Source organism: Vombatus ursinus, unplaced genomic scaffold, assembly GCF_900497805.2.
Source record: "Vombatus ursinus unplaced genomic scaffold, bare-nosed wombat genome assembly UNPS02000577.1, whole genome shotgun sequence".
Taxonomy (NCBI): domain Eukaryota; kingdom Metazoa; phylum Chordata; class Mammalia; order Diprotodontia; family Vombatidae; genus Vombatus; species Vombatus ursinus.
Window position 1 is genome coordinate 20,366,934 of NW_020940355.1, and position 18,968 is coordinate 20,385,901.

At 38.1% G+C, this 18,968-nt stretch overlaps 1 protein-coding gene across 2 annotated transcripts in view; it reads right to left on the bottom strand.

Moving 5' to 3' along the window:
• LY86 (lymphocyte antigen 86) overlaps positions 1–18,968 on the bottom strand; it is a 139,161-nt gene that overhangs the window by 43,777 nt on the left and 76,416 nt on the right. For both annotated transcript variants that reach the window (XM_027864013.1, XM_027864095.1), the window contains exons 2-3: positions 4,816–4,902; positions 1,998–2,126 (exon numbers count right to left, since the gene is read on the bottom strand). In XM_027864013.1, coding sequence (XP_027719814.1) covers positions 1,998–2,126; positions 4,816–4,902 — 216 coding nt within the window. The remainder of the gene's footprint in view (positions 1–1,997; positions 2,127–4,815; positions 4,903–18,968) is intronic.

The following is an 18,968-nucleotide window of genomic DNA, read 5'->3' on the forward strand; positions in this document are numbered from 1 at the left end:
GCTGATCTTCCATGCTATAGTGGAACTTTATTTTACACCCTCCCCAGCCCCCAACCCCTAAATCCCTCTATTGCCTGAACCATCCAACAAACAAACACTTTTTACAATATAGAGTCCCGAAGAAAACAATTTGATTTATCAATTATTAACAGAATAGAAGGTCATATTCTTTAACTTTGGAAATATGGTACTAAAATTGACCCTTGTATCTATGACTTTCTGTCTCTGACCGATACTGATTGTGAGACTTAACCATTGTATTTAACTAAAGTTTTGTACCCTTTCTATTCGACTTTATTTACACTTTTGTAGTCACTGAATTTATTCTTCTGTCTCAGTTTTCTTTATTCTTATCATATCATAGAAGTGTTGGTATGACTTGTTTTTGATGAGGCCATGCTGTCTCACTGTAATTCCTGCTTCCTTTTAAAAAATATTCTTAACCATCCTAATAATGCTTTTATAGAATTTTTCTTAGAATTGAAGTCAAATGCAATAGCCTATAGTTTGTAGGCTCCTTTTTCTTTCCTTTTTTTTTTAAATTGAGACATTTCTTCTTTTCTAGTCCTGTTCGTTTTCTTTCTTTCTTTCTTTTTTTCTTTCTTCTTTCTTTCTTTCTTTCTTTCTTTCTTTCTTTCTTTCTTTCTTTCTTCCTTTCTTTCTTTCTTTCTTTCTTTCCATTCAGGATTAAGTGACTTGCCCAGGCTCACACAGTTAGGTAAGTTTCTGAGGCTGGGTTTGAACTCAAGTCCTCCTGACAGTGGGTACTCTATCTACTGTACCACCTAGTTGCCCCTTCTTCACAATCTTTCAAAGGCTGCCATTTCAGAAATTACATCTGCTTATTCTTTCATTCAATCTAGGATGCAGTTTATCTAGGTTCAGTGACTTGAATTCACTAAAGGCAGGCAGCTTTATAATTTTTTTTTCTGGTGAGGCAATCGGAGTTAAGTGACTTGCCCAGGGTCACACAGCTAGCCAGTATCAAGTGTCTGAGGCTGGATTTGAACTCAGGTCCTCTTGACTCCAAAGCTGGCGCTCTAACCACTTCGCAACCTAGCTGCCCGGCAGGTTCTATCTTACTGTTTATCTTAGAATGATAATGTCTGTGGTGTGACCCAGGCACTGTTTTAGCTGAAATGAGGTAGAAAAGAAAGTCTTTGGAGTTGAAGGGGTTAAGGAATTACACAGTCAATTTGGTTGTTAGATGAGTCATTAACATAATAGTAGTTAATAATGGAAGAAAGTCGGGAGGTGGCCTGCTGGCCATTGGACAACAACATCAAACATGGACATAAGGGGATATAAACAGAGTACCTGGACTTTAGTGAGATGGGGTGAGAAAAGGAAGCAGAGAAGAGCCCATTTAAAAACTAACAGGAGCTTAGGGATGAAAAATGACAATTTATGAAACACTTCTTCATTAGCCATTGGAGAATAACCAGAGGTCACCTCAATGAGGAAAGCAATTTTGGAACCAGGGAGTAAGAGAAACGATCTCACTTTGAAATAAGTATTGTGATAAGCCAAGCAAAGCTTTTAAGTAAGAATCAGAATTTTAAATTTAAATAACTACTATTGCTATTTAGGTGGAAAAATCATTGGCTGGTGAAAAGTTATTTGGAATAATAGAATCAAAGACTATCTCCACAGCTGAGGCTCAGGCTGAAGGAAACTGAAGAATTTATAAATCAAATTCATAGTTCTCTGATCTACCAAATTCACTTCACAGCTTAGTCATTTTTTTTATCCCAGCATAATTGCTTATCTTAGTCCCCAAGGTCCCTGTTAGTTCCCTCTGTCCTACATGATTCTCTCTCTCTCTCTCTGTCTGTCTCTGTCTCTCTCTGTCTGTCTCTGTCTCTCTGTCTCTGTCTCCTGTTTATCCTCTCTGCCCTTCACAGGCAAACCTGACTTGATGTCTTATCATGGTACTGTTGCCACCTTCCATTTTTCAGCATCAAGTCACTAGGCAGTTAGCACAATAAAGAACTTACCTCCTTTCCTTCTTCCACAAAAAGAAAACTGTGGGAAATCAGCTTCACACACAGGATAGGAAAAGGAATATACAGACTTTCCCATTGCGAAGAGATTGATGTCAAGAAATAGCTCTTTGATGTCGTATCCTAAATAGCAGAGAAGAGTGGGTGAAGTTGTACAGGTATAGGAAGACCTATTTTTACTTTATACAAAAATCTGTATTAATGTGAACCAGAAAATCATTAGTTTTCAAAACCAAAAACTGCCTTCTATCTATGGTTTTTGAATCGTATATTAGTCCTACAGTATTGGATAGCGTTGCAATAGATAAAAGCTCAATGGAATAAAAGAGACCTCTCTAGCTTTGTATTTTTGATCAATCCCCTACATTCCTGTAACCTCATACTACAGTCTTCCAATCTGCACAATACCACACACGGCCAAGCCTAGAGTTTTGTATGGGGTCATAACTATATGATGGGGCCATAAATTAAGAAACAGGCAGATAACATTACTGCTAGCCTTCAGGAATCAAGCTGTTTGAGGGAATGGTAAGGAGAAAAAAAAAAACAACACCTCAAAACTTTTGGTGTGAGTTTGTTAAATTCTAGACATTAAGAATGAACATTCCAAAATAGTCCAAGTGAAGGTTTAATTTGTTCACCTGTTTTTTGATCTAAACAAAAACACTTTACGTATTAACCAATAGTAAAGTTACAGAATCTTCAGGTGGAGATGGGAAGCATGGAGTTCTTGTCATTCTACTCCCAGAGTTCCTGGCGATGTCTGTAAAATTATAGAAGAGCCTTCATTGTGAAATGTAGTGCAACAATCCAATAAAGGATAATCATCAACTTCAAATGTCTCTAGTTGCCGTGTTTAACATTTACTAGATACCAGTGTTATTCTAGGTGTTTATGGTGTATATGCCAAGGCAGCTTGGCTTGTAGAATATGATTTAAAAATGTCACTAATTCATGATCAGCTAATAATTTGTACAGCATGTTATACTTTTAAAAGGCACTTTTAAATCCATTCCCTCATTGTGTTTCCATAACAACTCTGTAAGGCAGAGAAGATGGTATCAATTCCATTTTATGGATTAGAAAACTAAGGCTCAGAAAGGAGAACTTACTTTGCTCCAGATTACACTGTGAGTTAGAGACAGAGCTGGGATTAGAATCCAAGTTTATGAACAAGTTAACAGTGCTTCCAGGGGCAGAGTTTGGCTATTTCATTTGGACTATGGATTTAAAATGAATCATGCTTCCTTCCTTCTCTCTCTCTCTTCCTCTCTCTCTCTTCCTCTCCCTCTCTCTCCTCCTTTCCCTCTCCCTCCTCCTCCCCCTCTCCCTCTCCCTCTTTTTCCCCCTTTCCCTTTCTCTCTCCCTCTCCCCACCTCTCTCTCTCTCTCTTTCTCTCTCTCTCTCTCTCTCTCTCCCACTCCCATCACCTCCATTAAGCAACTTCATAATATAAATTTCTTTAGTGCAAGCATGTGGTATTTCAATTAAATGTAGACCATGTAAGTGCCATCTATGATATAGATCTACATGTGACCAAGGCCTATCTACAGTGTAGTGGATAGAGTACCGGACCTAGAGTTAGTAAGATTCATCTTTCTGAGTTCAAATACCCAGGACATCCATATTTATTTCTCTCCCAGCTCCGCTCTTGACTTTCTGGACTTTTCCATTTCCTCACCAATAGCCTTGCTCCTGTGTAGATACCATTTCATCTCTCCTCTCTTATAGCTCCCTTATATCTGCTATCTTTTCCCATCATAATGTAAGCTCCATGGGGGTAGGGACTATCTTTTTTTGCTTGTATTTATATGTGCAGCATTTAGCACAGTAACTGACACATAAGTAACCACTTGATAAATGTTCTATCATTCTATCATCTATCTATATTCTTGTTTGTCTATGTATTTATTAGGTATAAATTTATGTATGTATGTATTGATCTGCACACCTCTTTGTGTGTGCATATATGTATGTATGTATGTATGTATCTATCTGTCTACCTATCACAGTCTTAGAGAATTGTCTGGGGGCAATGAGAGATTAAGTGACTTGACAGGATCATACAGGCAGTATGTACGTGTCAGCAGCATGAATTGCATCGAGGTCTTTCTAACTCCTGCTTCCTTTCACCTGGCACATGGTAGCTGTCTAATAAATACTTGTTAAATTATTATTTGATCAGTAAGTGTTTAAATATAGAGTGATCCTACAAGCAAAATATAGTAAAATCTTTTCACTTGAAACTTAATGAAAATGTTTCAATGAAGACCTTTTAATAATTATAGCAACCACAAGGTTAGACTAATTTCAGAGACATAATTGCATATAAGTTAAAAAAGCAGAAGTCCAATTCCAGTTATACCATCTAGGATCACTCCTCTTCAGGGGTCATGCCAGCATTTAAGAGTCTCCTTGTAGGGGAGAGGTACAAAACATGCTGATGGTGGAGGATTTGCATGTTGCTGAGATAATTGCTCACATCAAATTGTTGAGCAGATTAACAGTCATAATTTATTAAATGTATTAAGCTCTAAACACTTAACTTATTGTTGAGTCTTCTGATTCCAGTTATTTCTATCATTAGGTTTATAAATGAGTGCTTAAAGCTCATATTACTTGAACAGATAATTAAATGTGATTTCTGCCCATGGAGTTTAATCATCTAAAAAGACAAATGAGAGATGGGAAGAAAATACAGTGTCTTAGAGAGAAGCCAGCAATAGCCTCCATAGTGAAAGCAAGTCATCTCGTCGGTTGGAAGGCATATGAACTCTTACTTTTAATGTCCAAGCTGGTAATTTTTACTTACTTAGAACAGTTCCAAACCGAATTTTGAGATTTTCACTTAGTGGATTGTTACAATGGTCCACAGAGAAGCCAAAGTCTTGTAGTGGATCTGTCAAAAGGAAAACAATAGATTGGTTTTATTTCCATCACTAAGTCCTCTATTAGATAGCTAAGTGGTAAAACTATAGCAGACAAGACTTTGGATTTAGAATCAGAAAGACCTGCTTCAGATACTCAGCTGATATGATTCTGGGCAGGTCATTTAACCTCTCAGTTTCCTTATCCTGAAAAAGGAAACTAGTACCTATATCAAAGGGTTGTTGTGAGAGTCAACTGCTTTGCAAACCTTAAAGTGCTATGTAGTTATTAGCTACGTATATTTTAAAATTAGCCATATGCACAATTCTTGTACATAGGGTTCTATTTTATTGCACAAAAGATAGAGCACTGGGCTTGGGAATCAGGAAGAATTGAGTTCAAATCTCACCCTTACTAGCTGTGTGGCATAGCAGGTCAAGTCCCTTAACCTTCATTTACCTCAGCTTCCTCAACTCTAAAATGGGGATAATAACAGCACCTATCTCACAGGGTTCTTGTGAGTCTCAAAGGAGACAATAAATGTGAAAAAAAAAACCAAACCCAACATTTAGCACAACAATCCTTTGAGGAAGGTGTTAGTTTTAGCCCCTTTTTTACATATGAAGAAACTGAGGGAGATTAAGGTTAATGCCTGGCACATAGCAGACACTACATAAATGCTCATTCCTTCCCTTATGCTTCCCTTTCCTAAATACCCTTCTTTAAAAAACTTGTCAGTCCACTCTCTGTCTCTTTTATTATGAAATTGTTGTAAATCTTTAAAGATTTTTCTGTTTCATGTAGATACTGAAAAGTTGTTTGCATTCATTTAAGGCAGACATCATTTCTTCTGCTTTTGTATCCCTAGCATTGGAGTGGGGACCCAGTTCCTCATACTTAATAAATGTTTATTTATTGAATTTACTAAGCTTTAAGACATACTTTATGTCTCATGTGGTCCTCCCTCAAACTCTGAAGTAGGCAAGGTAGATACTATTTCAGTATAATCAGTTCTGTTGTAATGCCTGTTTTGAAAACTCAAATTTGCTCTGCTGTGATTGCTATATTAAGAAACAACTTAAACCTAACATGAATTTTGATTTGCAAATGCACAGTTTCACTTGAAACAGTGAGAACACAGAAAACTACACCCTATTGAATTGAACCACAAAGGAATGAACAAATTGCATAGATGCATACACCTCAAATATTTACTAGCTACCTCAGTTCACCAAGTATGTTATCCTCCAAGGTGGGGTTTTGTTATTTGGGAATTTCTTCTTATTAAAAAGCACTATTTTAATACCACAAGTTGAATGAGTCCTGAAGTTGCAGCTATGAAAAGCTATCCCCTCTCCTGTTGCCTTCAACTTTGCCAGGCTGGAGCTATGGGTATAGGGGTACAGTCTGAGCAGTGGGCCAAAGCTGTGGACTTCATGTTGTTCGGTCAATTCAGTCATACCCAACTCTTTGTGACCCCATTTGGGGTTTTCTTGGCAAAGATATTGGGGTGGTTTGCCATTTCCTTCTTCAGCTCATCTTACAGATGAGGAAACTAGGTGGTGCTGAATAATGTTGGCCCTGGAGTCAGGAGGACCTGAGTTCAAATACTAGCTATGTAACTTTGGGCAAGTCACCTTAACTCTGTTTACCCCAGTTTCCTCATCTATAAAATGAGCTGGAGAACTACTTTAGTATCTTTGCCAAGAAAACCCTAAATGTGGTCATGAAGTCATGGACATATCACTATTTATTGTAGTATTTATATATTTTGTAACCATTTAACATGTGTAAAACTGTGTTTTTAATAGGTTCCTATCTTTTTTTTAAAGTGTCACTGATGAAGTTTTGGAGTATTGTACCTCAACTCCATTTTTCCAATTTTTTTTGCTCAATTATGATAGTGATGAGTTTTAGGAATATGTACATCTCATCACAGCAGAACTGATTGTACTTCAAAAGGTCACGACTTAATTAGTAAGGTCAACAAATCAAGTAAACAAGCATTTATTAAGGCTTGCTGTGTGCTAGAAATAAAAATAAAATCAGAAAGAAAGAGAGTACCTGCTCTCAAAGAGCTTACATTTTAATGGAGAAAGACATCACATAAAATGGAGACTGAAAAGTGAAGGCGGGGAGGAGGAAGATGAAGGGCATGGTAGGGAAAGTTCAGAAAGTCAGGATTATAGCCTGGAGAAGAATGAAAGGGCCTTTTCCACCCATTGATACAGAGCACAACTTCTCCAAGCCTTAGTTGATGGTTTCATGAGTTGCTGTTGCCCCCAAATTAAAATACCTGGTGTCCAACCTTTTGGTGATCTGCCTCTCCAAACTTGACCAAGGTGGTCCTCAGATAACAGACAGTGTCCACTTTTAGGTCAGTACCAGAAGCCTTCTTGGTAGAATTTTCCAGAACTTATATTCTACTGCCATGGTCTTTGAAAATCCAAGGTCACTTTCAGGACTTCCAAGGTCTATGACATTGGTTTTATAAACCTCAGTTTCCCAGTCTACAAAATGGTGATAATACCTGCCCATTTCAATAAAAGCCCTATTTACCATGTCTCTATTTAATAAGTACAACCTTATTTGGCACATTTGATTTACTATTTAATTTTTTCTTATGCCTTTATTTTATCTTCTTCATTTGAATAAAAAAAACCAAAAGGTTAACTTGTATAAAACAATCGTCACAATAAAAAGGCCAAAAGAGACTAGAAATTGCCTTAGCCAGTTGACACTTGATATCCTTGCCAGATGGAGAGAGATGGCAGCCAAGGCTTTAGAATATAAACTCGTTTGCATAACACTAGAGATGAGACTATTGTGAGGTTACAAACAAAATCACCTCATAAAAACCAAAACAATGAAAGTGAAAACAATCCTATGGAAAGAGTGGCTGAGTATCTAGCTGAGATGTGTGCTATCGAATGAGCTGAAAGATGAAACTGAGAGGACAAAAGAGAGATGGAAAATTGAACAGATAGCCTTTCACAAATGATTGTCTATAGTGTATCACATCTTTATAGTTACACTGAAAGGTACAGGGAATAAAATATTCCAACTGTTTATATCTGTTGTTTGCCCAAAATAACCCACCCCCAAGTATTTGACTTGGTACAACAAAACGCTTCTTTAACTAACCTTGTAAAATGAAGAATTTCTCATCTATATGTTAAAATCATAAAAGATTTCTTGATAATTGCAACCACTGAGATAACTCTGTTCAGTGACCACTCTATTAATATCAAGTGAAGGATTAAGTGTGTATTTAATATAGTGTCTAATAAGGGTAGCTAGGTGTCTCGGTGGCTAGATCATGGAGCCCAGAGTCAGGAAAACTCATCTTCCTGGTTCAAATCCAGCCTTAGACACTTACCAGCTGAGGCACTTAACCAGTTAGGTGATCCTGGGCAAGTCACTTAACCCTGTTTGCCTCAATTCTTCATCCATAAAATGGGCTAGAGAAGGAAATGTCAAACCACTCCAGTATCTTTGCCAAGAAAACCCTAAATGAGGTCACAAAGAGTTGGACACCACTGAAAACGATTGAACAACAATGAAGATAAAGGCTAGTACTCAGGAGAAAGATTAGGGCTGGATATGTAAACAGAGTCATCTTCAAAAAGATGTTAGTTGAATCCATAGGAGAGAACTCAGGAAAGACCCCTAGGATATGTATAGAAGCTGGGTGAGATATGAATGATGAACCTGAAAAGGAGACCACTAAGGACTGATCTACTTGGTAGAAGGAAACCATGGCAGTGCAGTATCATGAAAACCTAGGGAAGAGATAGATAATATCCAGAAAGAGGGAGTGGTCAACAATGTGAAATATTCTAGGAAGGTATAAGTACTAAGATTAAGCCATTGGATTTAGAAATAAAGAAATCATTCATAAACTTGCAGAGAGCAGTTTTCATAAAATAGTGGGGACAGGAAGCAAATTTCAAGGCATTGAGAGTTCAGTGGGAGGTAAATAGGTAGATGCACCACTATGTGAAGACAGATTTTTCTATGAGTATAAAACAGGAAGACATATACTCAGTAAAGGTGATTACTACTGCTATGGAGATGTTGGACAGGGTCTTGGTGGAGGGATTACTGATGGCTGGTAAACTTCAAATGCTCTTGAAAATTATTTAAGTGCTTAGTATTGTACCTGCATGGGCAGCAGAGAAAGCAAAACCAGCTCCATTTTGCCAGCAGTTCCTCCATCTTGCCCCTGACAGTGCTTGTAGTACAGCTCCTCCTCCCCTCCCTTACTGCTGAAACAGCAAGGACAGCCCTATCTATCGGGGTAGGATTATAAGAGATAGCTAACCTGAAGAAGAGCCTTTTCTCTCACAAGCCCCCAGCAATAAGCCTTTCCCAATTACAGGATACCACACTCCCTATTCCCACCCTATAAGCCCCCAGCAACAGCGCTGTCCAGTCCTAGGGCGCCCTGTATCCACTTCACCTCCTGCCTAAATTGAAACCTATATAAGCTTTCCTTCTCTTCCTTGGGGAGTCTCTGCCTGTGTGGATGAGGCTCCCTGGCTGTCAAATTCAATAAAAACTTGTTGAGTCCTAAAATTACGGTATTAGATTTGGGTCATGGTTTTGGTTTGGGGGTTTTTGGTTCTGGTTCTAGCTTGTTGTGACGCCAACGATTTTACCCAAATGGTACATAGTAGGTGCTTAATAAATGTTTGTTTCCTTTCCCCCTTCTCCTGTTTATAGATGTTCTCATGTTAAGGGTGTCAAGCCCCAAGACATTTCAGGGCCTCCTCAATGAGATCGATGATGACTAAAAAGAAATTGTTCTAACAATCTATACTAGAAAAACTAAATGGATGAAAAATGCCTAGTGTCCAGATTATGATGGGCACATGAGTGACCAGTCTATTGAATAAGTACATGAGTATATATTTTATGAATGTCTTCTGTATCTCTATCTCAATATCCCTATTTTTCATATTTCTATTTGTATCTACATATCTGTCCAGAACAAATAACACAAATGCAAAATGAGTTTATGAACTGGGCTCAGAACTGAAAAAGAGAAAGTAAAGTTTGCTTTTGAGAAATTGTTCAGTGCTTTCAACTCCCCTGGGTGGCAATACCACACCAAATCCCATCTTTTAAAAACACATGTATCACTTAACCTCTCTTGGCCTCAGTTCCCTCACCTGTAAGATGATGTGTTGGACTCAGTGATCTTTAAGGTCTCTTCCACCTTTAAATCTGTGATTCTAGGATGGTCAAAAGTCTTAGATCTTGTGTGGCTACATGGTTAATTTTCCTTGTGCACTCCATTTAAATTCTGAATGTTCTAGTTTTATCTTTTTATGCATCACTTTCCAACCTTTTCTGAATCCAGAGTTTCACACCCTAGAAAACAGCAGCAGCCAGGAAAATGTTAGGGGAATTGCTGCAGTGTTATTATTGCTTTGATTTGTAAGATTGCCTCGGTAGAATGTTATCTACTCTGGTATATATCTGGTGTGTGGTATTATTCTGCACCATATTTGCTACAAAGCAGGTACCATAGTGGGGTGTGTGTGTGTGTGTGTGTGTGTGTGTGTGTGTGTGTGTGTGTATGCGTGTATGTGTATGTGTATGTGTATATATATATGTATGTGTGTGTGTATATATATGTGTGTGTATATATCTATATCTATCTACCTATCTGTCTGTCTGTCTGTCTGTCTATCTATTGATCTAGACCAATGAAAGTAATGTGGCATAGTTCATAGAGAGCCAGCCTTGAAGTCAGGAACACTTGGGTGTTAAGTCCTTTCTCCAGCACATCTGTTAGTATAACTGAGCAAATCCTTTACCCTATTAGACCTCTTAGCAACTCTCTAAGACAGTAAGTTATAAAACAGTTACTCATCTGCATTGGTGGAAAGAGATTCATATATCAATGAAATCATAGGCCAGGGTCACAAATAACAATAATAACAAAAAAAAAAACTGATGAGGAAACCTTTAGAGAAGAACAATTTAAAAAATTTAGGGGTATATAAATCCACTTTTGAAGAAAGATAAAAGAAGCTAAGTATGTATTGCTTGGTTAAATGATAGTTACAGAGTGATTCTTCATATTTGTAAATATTTAAAAGGTTTAGAGAGGAAGAAAGGAATAAAATCTTAAGAGCAGGTAGAAGAAAGAAAAGCATCTGTTTTGATATCAAGCAAATGGCAAATCTGAGAGGAGTATCATAAGGGAAACAGTGGGAAAACACACACACATATGAGACAAACTCCTAGAAAGTATTTTCCTCAGTTGGAACGGAGGAGGAGGCAAGAGTGTTTTTTTTCCCTGGAAGGGTCTTTGTCTCTTATAATTTCTGTAATGAATTTTAAAAATGACCTGTTGAGTTTGTCTCCAAAGAAGAGGTGATAAAATGCAAGTCCTTCTCTTCTTTGAAGAGTTGAGGGACTATGAGTTTGGAATATTGCATACATGGTCAAATTTATTTGGTGTGTTGGTTAGTTTCACCAAACTGATTTGTTTTCCCCTTTTTCATTTTTACTCTTTGTTATAAGAGCTGGCTCTCTGGATAGGGCAGAGGAAAGGAATTTATTTGGAAGTGAAGGTGATGTAAAAAAAAAGATAATTTTTTTTAAAAGAGCAACTTGATGGACTATGAACATGCAAAATATGTCTTAAAGCTTTTATTTTTTATTGATAGATTTACCTTTGGATGTCCTATGTTTTTAAATATATACCTTCTTTCCCTCTCACTCCCCCAAATCTAGCAAACCATCTCTTGTTATTTTCCCAATTTCTCATACATAGCACTCTACCTCCTGGCTCCAAACCTCTTCAGTCGCCATCTTCCATGCCTGGAATGCACTCTCCCTTCATTTCCACCTCACATAATCCCTCACTTCCTTCAAAACACAGCTCAAATACTACATTGTACATGAAGCCTTTCCTGATCCCCCAATTGCCAGTAACCCCCTTTCAAACTACCTTGCATTTAATTACTATTTATTTTATATTAATTTTGAATATAAATATGTGTAATGTCACCTTATCTGATAGAGTATGTGCTCCTTGACATCAAGGATTATTTCATTTTTTTGTTTTTTTATATCTGTAGTACCTGGCACATTGCCTATTGTTTTGTAAGCACTTAATAACTATTTGTTGATTATTTGAAAAAAAAAAAAAAGCTAAGCAAAATTAACCAACCACTGAAAATATGGTATTTTTAAAGAGTCATGTGGCACCCACTCATCTCATGATGATTCTCTGTAGCAGATCAGATTTTTAAAAATCATCCTTTAATTTATCAACTTAAGCCAACTTACCAAATACTTACAAAATAATAGCTAGTAGTACATTGGGCCGCTAGGTGGTGCAGTAGATAGAGGACCAGGGCTGGAATCAGGAGGACCTGAGTTTAAATCCAGCCTCAGACACTTACTAGCTGTGTGTGTATGACACTGGGCAAATCACTTAACCCTGCCTGCCTCAGTTTCCTCATTTGTAAAATGAGCTGGAGAAAGAAATGGCAAACTACTCCTATATTTCTTTTTTTTCTTTTTCTTTTCTTTTTCTTTTTCTTTTTTTTTTTGGCTAGGCAATGGGGTTAAGTGACTTGCTCAGGGTCACACAGCAAGTAAGTGTTATGTGTCTGAGGCTGGATTTGAACTCAGGTCCTCCTGAATCCAGGGCCAGTGCTCTATCCATTGCACCACCTAGCTGCCCCTACTCTCCTATTTCTGCCAAGAAAATATCAAATGGGGTCATGAAGAGTTGTACACAAATGGACAGCAGCAAGACATCAAGTCGACAAGCATTTGTGAAGTGCCTACTATGCTTCAGGCACTGTACTAAGTGCTGAGTATGAAGAAGTTACATATAGGATAAATAGGAAATAATTAACAGTGGGAAGGCACTATAATTAAGAAGGGTTAGGAAAGGCTTTCTGTAGAAGATGGGATTTTAGTTAAGACTTAAACAAAGCCAAGGAAGTCAGTTGGTGAAATTGAGGAAGGAGAGAGTTCCAGGCATGGGAGACAGAGAAAATGCCCCCAGCTGAGAAATGGAGTTTCTTATTTGTGGAATAGCCAGGAGGCCAGTATCATGGGATCAAAGAATACATGGCAGGGAATAAGGTACAAGAAAATGGGAAAAAGTAGAAGAAGGGTAGGTTATGAAATTCTTTGAATCTTGGAGGCAACAGGAACCACTAGAATATATTGAGTGGAGAAGGGGGGCTGACATGGTTGAAACCTGTGCTATAGGAAAACCACTTTATTGTCTGAACAGAGGGCGGACTAGAGTGGAGAGAGACTTGAAGCAGACAGACCCCCCCAGCAGACCATTGCAGGAATCAAGGGATGAGGAAATGAGGTCCTGTATCAGATAGTGGTGCTTTCAGAGGAGAGAAGAGAAGAGGACCTATTCAGAGAGTTTGTAAAGGTGAATTTTACATGCCTTGGCAACATCTTGGATACTGGGGTGGGGTTAGAGATAGTGAGAAGTCAATTATGACACCTAAGTTGTGAGACTAAGGGTGTTGGAGGATGATGGTACCCTATATAGTAATAGAGAAGGTAGGAGGTAGGAGAGGGTTTAGAGGCAAAGGTAATGAGTTCAGTTTTGACATGCTGTTTAAGACTGCTGTTGACATCCAGTTTAAGATGTCTGAAAGGCAGTTGAAGATACAAAATTGGAGGTCAGCAGAGAGTTTGGGACAATATAGATAGAATTGAGAGTCATCAGTATAGAGATAGTAATTAAATCAATGGGAGCTGAAGAGATCACTAGATGAAGTAGCATAGAAGGAGAAGAGAAGAGGGCTTGTGACAGAGCTCTGAGAAACACTGAGGGTTAGAGGGTATGAGCTGGATGAATATCAAGCAAAGGAGAGAGAAGGAAAAGTCAGATAGGTAGGAGAAGAACCAGGAGAGAGTGGTGTTCTGAAACCCAGAGAGAAGAGAATATCAAAGAAGAAAGGGTGATCAATGGTGTCAAAGACTGCAGAGAGGCAAGGACAATGAGGATTGATAAAAGGCCATTGGATTTGGCAACTAAGAGATCATTAGTAACTCTGGAGAAAACAGTTTTGGTGGAATAATAAAGTTAGAAGTGAGATTATTAAAGGATTAAGAAAAAAAGTGAGAGGAGAGAAAACAAAGGCACCTATATAGACCCTTCTCAAAGAATTTAGTCACAAAGGGCAGATCAAGGACAGTAGTTAGCAGGGATGGAAGGTGAGAGTTTTTTGAAGATGGGGGAGACATGAGCATGTTTGTAGGCAGTAGGATATGAGCCACTGGACAGTGAGAGATTGAACATAAGTGGTACCCATATAAATCATCAGCATTTCTATAAATTACCAACTAAACCCTACAAGAACAGATAGTAAGAGATACCCCATTTAAAATAACTATACACTGTATAAAATACCTGGGAGTATACCTGCCAAGACAAACACAGGAACTATATGAACATAATTATAAAACACTTTTTATACAAATAAAGTCAGATTTAAATAATTGGAGAAATATTAATTGTTCATGAGTAGGCAGAGCCAATATAATAAAAATGACAATTCTACATAAACTGGAGATAAACTTATTCAATGCCATGCTAATTAAACTACCAAAAATTATTTTATTGAGCTAGAAAAAAATAATAATAAAATTCATTTGGAAGGACAAAAGGTCAATAATATTAAAGGACCAAATAAAAAGAAGTAAAGGAAAGAAGTTTAGAAGTACCAAATCTTAAACTATATGATAAGGCAGTAATTATCAAAACCATCTAGTACTGGCTAAGAAATAGAAAGATGGATCAGTGGAACAGAGTAGACATACAGCAGTAAATGATTATAATAACTTCGTGTTTGACAAGTGTAAAGATTTAAGCTTTTGGGATAAGAATACACTACTTGGTAAAAATTGTTGGGCAAACTGGAAAAGACTGGCAGAAATTGGGTATAGATAAATATCTTACCCCATTTACCAAGATAAGGTCAAAATGGATACATGACCAAGATATAAAGGGAGATATCATAAGAAATCCAGAAAAACATGGAACACATTACCTATCACACTTAAGAACAGGAGAATAATTTATGAATAAAGAAGAGATCGTGAACATTGTGATATGTAAAATGGATAGTTTTGATTACTTTTATTAAAAAGTTTTTGTACAAATAAAACCAATGTAGCCAAGATTAGAAGGAAAGCAGAAAATTGGAGGAAAATCTAAAGATAGTTTCTCAGATAAAGGTCTCATATCTCAAATATATAGAGAACTTTTTCAAATTTGTAGGAATATGAATCATTCCCCAACTGATAAATGGTCAAAAGATTTGAACAGGCAGTTTTTGGAAGAAGAAAGTGAAGCTATATATAGTCATGTGAAAAATGCTTTAAATCATTATTGGTTAGAGAAATGCAAATTGAAGCACCTTTGATGTACCATCTCACATCTATCAGACTGGGGAAGATGACAAATGTTGGAGGTGATGTGTAAAAATTGGGAAATTAATACACTATTAATGAAGCTATGAACTGATCCAGCCATTTTAGAGAGGAATCTGGAATTATGCCAGAAGAGTTATAAAACTGTGTATACCCTTTGACCCATCAATACCACTAATAGGTCTGTTTCCCAAGGAGATCAGGGAAAAAAGGAAAAGAATCTATATGTTCTCAAATATTTATAGTAGTTCTCTTTGTGGTGGCAAAGAGCTGGAAATTGAAGGGATGCCCATCAATTGGGAACTGGTTAAACAAATTGTGGTATATGTTTGTGATGAAATATTACTGTGCTGTAAGAAATGATGAGCTGCTTGATTTTAGAAAGACATGGAAAGACTTGCATGAAATAATGAAAAGTGAAGTGAACAGAACCAGGAGAACATTATATACATTAACAGGAATACTGTTTGAGGAATAATTATGAACAACCAAGCTATTCTGATTACTCTAAATACTCAAATCAACAATAAAGTACCTATGAAAGAAGATGCTATTCACCTCCAGAGAAAGATAACTACAAGTATGCATAGTATGGTTTTACATATATTTATAAATATGTGGGTAGTGGAGTTAGCTTTTGGGAAAGAACAAGGCCACTTCATGATGTGACACAGGGGTAAAGGAGGAGACAGTGGCAAAAGGCATCTGATTGATATGAGATGAGGAAGCGGGCCCTTATAGTCAATAGCCTCAATTTTTCTGTAAAATATGAGGCAAGGTTCTCAGCTGAGAGGGTGCAGGGAGGGGAAGCCCTAGGAGGTTTTAGGAGGGATGAAAAGTTTTGGAAGAGCCTCTGTGGAGAGGGGGATAGTCAGTCAGTAAAGAAGGTGGAGAGAGATTGTCTAAGGGGCAGCGAAGGCCCAGTTGAAATTGTTCAGTATAAAGCTGTAGTGGATCCAGTCAGAATGGTTGCATGATTTTTTTCTATCTTTGTTCAGCAACATACGTATAAGAGTGAAGAGGGCAAATGATGGGAATGATCCAAGGTTGAGGGTTGGCAGGGTGTAATCAGTGAAATGACAAGGTAGCTAGGGAATTAAGAGAGGAAGACAGTATAGAGTTGAATTGGCTCACCCAGGGCTCAAGGGTAAAAAGAGGAAAGAGTAACAAGTATAGGAAAGATGGCTTGGGAGAGAATTTGGGAGTCACAGTGGAAGTCACAGGGTGAAAGAAAAGTAAGGTTTCATAAGGGAAGATGGACGGAGAGGTCAAAAGCTAATATATTACCATCGGATAAAATGATGGAATTCTTGAACATGAAGGTGGCGTGTTTATGGGTGATGACAAGATCAAAGGTACGACCATGTTTATGTATGACTGAGGTGGGTTAGAAGAATAGGTCATAGGAAGTGAATTGGTTGAGAAACTGAGTGGGCAAAATTTTTGAGGGAGTGTCAACATGTATATTGAAGTTCCCTGGTATGGAGGCAGGTGTTGGGGAGGAGAAAAAATTTTGAGCCCGATATAGAACTCATGGAGGGAGGAAGGGGAGGGTCCTGAAGGTTCCTACACAACAGCTACCAGGATTTTGATTGTGTGGTAGATATAAATAGCATGAACCTCAAAAGAGGAGAGATTACTGAGTTATGCTGGTAGAAGGAGAACCTGGAAGTGGCAAGGGGGAGCAAGGAGTATTCCAACTCCCTCACCTTGACCAGTGGGCAAAGGGGAATGAGTAAACGTCCAGCCAGTACTAGAAAATGTGTCAGAAGTAGGGAGCCAGGTTTCAGTGACAGCTAGTTGATGGAAGGAGTGGAAGAGGAAAAGATTTAGGATAAAGGGAAGTTTGTTGCCATTGAAACAGGTATTCCACCAGGGCACAGTAGAAAGGGTAGGTAGTATTTGGTTGGATCTTTGGGGTGGAAAGGTTGAAGGGGATGGGAAAAAGGAATCAGGTGGTTGGGAATATAGGTATAAGGGTTTAGATTTGCTGGGATGTTAATATATAACCAAGTGTGAGAATATATATCATTGAATGTAGGATGCCACTCCTCTTCCTAAAGGAGGCTGGAGATCACACTGGAGACAAGTGCAGTATGAGATGGGAGGCATATGGTTAGATGGTAGGCCCCGTCTGACTACTCCTCTTCTCTCAGAAGAGTGCAGATAAGGCAAGAAAAGTCCAGAAGGAGATGCAAGTTGAACCTACATAGCAGGAGAAAAAAGTCCCTTTCCCCACCAACTTTCCTCTTTCTCTTCCCTTAAGGGACAGGCACAGAAGGAGATAGGAGGCCTGAAGTCAAAGGGAGGGTTGCTTTTCATTGCATGGGTGATTCTCCCCATCTCATTTGGGAGGCTGAGCTGGAAGCAGGGGATGAAAATTGCCCTGTGCTGGTACAGGCAGAAATAGTGGCTCTGGGGCAGATGGAAGATATATAATCTGGCCCCTTGCTACCTTTCCGCAGGGCACACGCTGAGCAGCAGGAGATAGCAGATGAAAGGCTTGTTGTTATAGGAAGGTTTGGCTCCCCTTCTCGCCAAAGAGACTGTAGATCAGGTGGCAGCAAGAAGTGGCGATCTATGCATCGCTTTGGAGCAGATGGAAGAACCATGTAGACAAATATTACTTATTATCCAAACAATAATATGCAGTTCGATAGACATGTAGAACTCTTTCTTTCTTTCTTTTCTTTTCTTCTTTCTTTCCTTCCTTCTTTCCTTCCTTCTTTCTCTCTTTCTTCCTTCCTTTCTTCTTTCTTTCTTCCTTTCTACATGTATAACCATACACACTATATATTATATATAAATACATAAATTTATTGTGCATAAAATATCAATATATAAAGTTATATAAATATAGACATACAATTTATATTTAGATACATACACTTTGGATCAATACTGGGTCCAAAATTGAATAAAAGAAGGAAAAGGGGCTAGATAGCCTTTAGGAAATTGTAAGTTTCCCTTAATGGCCCTAAACTTTTCCCTGAATCAGAGGCCCATATTTTTAATACCAATATTCTTCTAGGGAAGTTCTATGATTGTGAGATGTGAAAGGCTATAGTTTCCAAAGAACGAAAATTGAGCACCATCCCAAGGGCAGTGGAGAGGCAGATGGTAGGTGTGAAAATCTGCAACACATTACAATCCAATCCTAGCTGTCTGTCTGTCTATCTATCTATCTATCTATCTATCTTTTAACAAGCTTTTATTAAGCACTTACTATGTGTCAAGCACTGTCCTAAGCACTGGAGATATAAAGAAAAGCAAAAACATGCTTCCTGCCTTCAGAGAGCTCACATATTAATGGGGGTGGTGGGGCAACATGCAAATAATTGTGTACTTTTCGTTATTGTTGAGTCATTTCAGTCATGTCTGACTCTCATGACCCCATTTGGGGTTTTCTTGGTAAAGATACTGGAGTGGTTTGCCATTTCCTTCTCCAGCTTAACTTACAGATAAGGAAACTGAGGCAAACAGAGTTAAGCAGCTTGCCCAGGGTCACACAGCTAGCAAGTGTTTGAGGCCAGATATGAGCTCATGAAGATGAGTCTTCCTAACTCCGAGCCTGGTGCTCTAACTACTGTACCACCTAGCTGCTCCAACTATTTATCTATCTATCTATCTATCTATCTATCTATCTATCTATCTATCTAT